We start from the raw sequence: 1813 nt of genomic DNA, 5'->3' as shown, positions 1-1813 counted from the left end.
GAAGAACACCATCCTCTCTAAAGCTTCAAAGTCTGCTGGGATCACTCTCTCACAGTTCAAAACAAACATCCAGGACCTGTGGACTGCACTGCTGACTGAAAGTTTTGTTTTCAGCTTTAAAAACACACTTGAAATTGCAGTGTACAGAAAACTGGAAGTCCAGTATGGGAGCTGGATCTGGACCCTGAGGAGCGACATGTTGACCATTGAAAACCAACTTCATAACAGAATTGAAAATAGAACACTTGATGAGGTTGAACAGTCTTATCTTTTTAAAGAAACACGTAAAACATATGAAGAAGTCAGAAAAGAAATGACAAAGTACTTTGAAGATGACAGAGAGAAAGAGATCTTGGTTCAGTGGAGAGGAAGATTTGAAATCAAAATGAAAGACTTTCATTATGAACAGGTGAGCAGAGTGAAAAGAAAACTGGATGGAGTCATCCGGCAGAAGAAAACTTGTAAAAAAACTGGATGAGGAAAAAATCAGAGTTTGAGAACAAACTGCTACAGAAGAGCAAAGAGCTCACTCAGAAACTGAAGGATAAGGCCAAAGATGAAGAAGAGCTCCAACGACAGTTCGGCTCTGTTTGGAGCAGCTGGGTTGCTGAATTAACAGCAGATACAAAACCTGTTAAAGAAATTAACTTGAAAAAAGATCAGTTAATTATCCTTCAAGAACTTCGTTTTGGGCCAAGTCTCATAGATGAATGTAAAAGAAGTGGCAGATACAAGAAAATATCAGAGGTTGGTGATTATTCTGTTTATATGATGACAAGTAGTAATCAGTTGATTAGTTTTATACAAAAACATATTTCAAGTGGTTTCTCCCAGGAAGAACAACAGATCAGATTGCTCATTGTCCAAGCTGAAAAAGACTCACTTGATGCAATCAAAAGTAAACCTGTAGCTGCAACAGGCTACACACCAACATATTTGCATGAAATAGCAAATCATATGACAGAAAATGTTCAGAAGTTTATGTCATGGAGGAAATACACCTTGAGGAAGGAGTTTAGAGTTGATCTCTTGCTGTATGTGTTCTGCAGGGCAGAAAGTTGGCTTCTAGAGTCGCACAAGAAATTTAAAATGAGCAATGATCCAATCACTTATTTGGGAAGCAAGAAAACACAATATTACACAGTTTTTAGAAGCTTTTGTAAAGAAAACTCATCTGTTGTTGTGCTTGGAGAACTGGTCTGTGAAAAGTTGAAAGCTTCCAGTATTGAGGCTGTTTATAAAAAGACTGCCATTGATCTCGCTGGAAGGATGAGGTGTAATCTCCCAGCATTCAGTGGGAACAGACTGAACTTGGAGAAACATGTGTTGAAGTCACTCGCTGAGAAAGAAAACTTTGATGATGTCATCCTGTACATCACAAATCCAAGGAGACAAACAGAAGCTTACATCAAAGCAGAGGTTGAGAAGTACATCTTCAGAGATCACAAAGATGAAGCTGTGAATATACTCAAGAAAAATGTTGATGACATCAAAACAACTGTGGGTTGCGCTTTATTTACTGCAACACAAAATGTCCATACTCAAAAGGGAGACAGAGAAATGTGGCTTAAAGAATGTTCTAATGTCCTAAAGGATGAGCTGACATTTGACATTTGTTCTGAAAACTTCAGTGACATAAAAGATTTTCACTTTCTCAAGGAAGAGATAGAAAAAGGATTTAAATCCATCACTGAGAAGATGAGCAGCCTGTCACCGTATAAGCTGAAGGAATCCAGGCAGAAGCCTGAAGAAATCCTCATAGATCAGCTTTGTAACTGCTGCTGGGTAAAGTGTCCATTCTGTGCAGCTGTTT

The 1813-nt window shown here is 38.4% G+C and overlaps 2 protein-coding genes across 2 annotated transcripts in view; both read left to right on the top strand.

The window, feature by feature from the left end:
* The window catches only part of LOC102195867 (interferon-induced very large GTPase 1-like), a gene marked incomplete at its 3' end in the record, with an annotated part of 11590 nt that extends 11196 nt beyond the window's left edge, over positions 1-394 (top strand). Inside the window, exon 3 of the mRNA XM_005755256.1 lies at positions 32-394. Within this exon, the coding sequence (XP_005755313.1) occupies positions 32-394 (363 nt within the window). The remainder of the gene's footprint in view (positions 1-31) is intronic.
* Positions 395-471: 77 nt separating this feature from the next.
* Positions 472-1785, top strand: LOC102195597 (interferon-induced very large GTPase 1-like; the record flags this gene model as incomplete). Its single annotated transcript, XM_005755255.1, has 2 exons — positions 472-1500; positions 1660-1785. Coding segments are annotated over exons 1-2 (1152 nt in total), but the record flags the coding sequence as incomplete, so codon positions are not given.
* Positions 1786-1813: the final 28 nt, after the last annotated feature.

Source organism: Pundamilia nyererei, unplaced genomic scaffold (genome assembly GCF_000239375.1).
Source record: "Pundamilia nyererei isolate P.nyererei 1_Seehausen unplaced genomic scaffold, PunNye1.0 scaffold01116, whole genome shotgun sequence".
NCBI classification, from domain to species: Eukaryota; Metazoa; Chordata; class Actinopteri; order Cichliformes; family Cichlidae; genus Pundamilia; species Pundamilia nyererei.
Note: the sequence above shows the minus strand (reverse complement) of the source record. Positions and strands in the feature narration are given on the sequence as shown.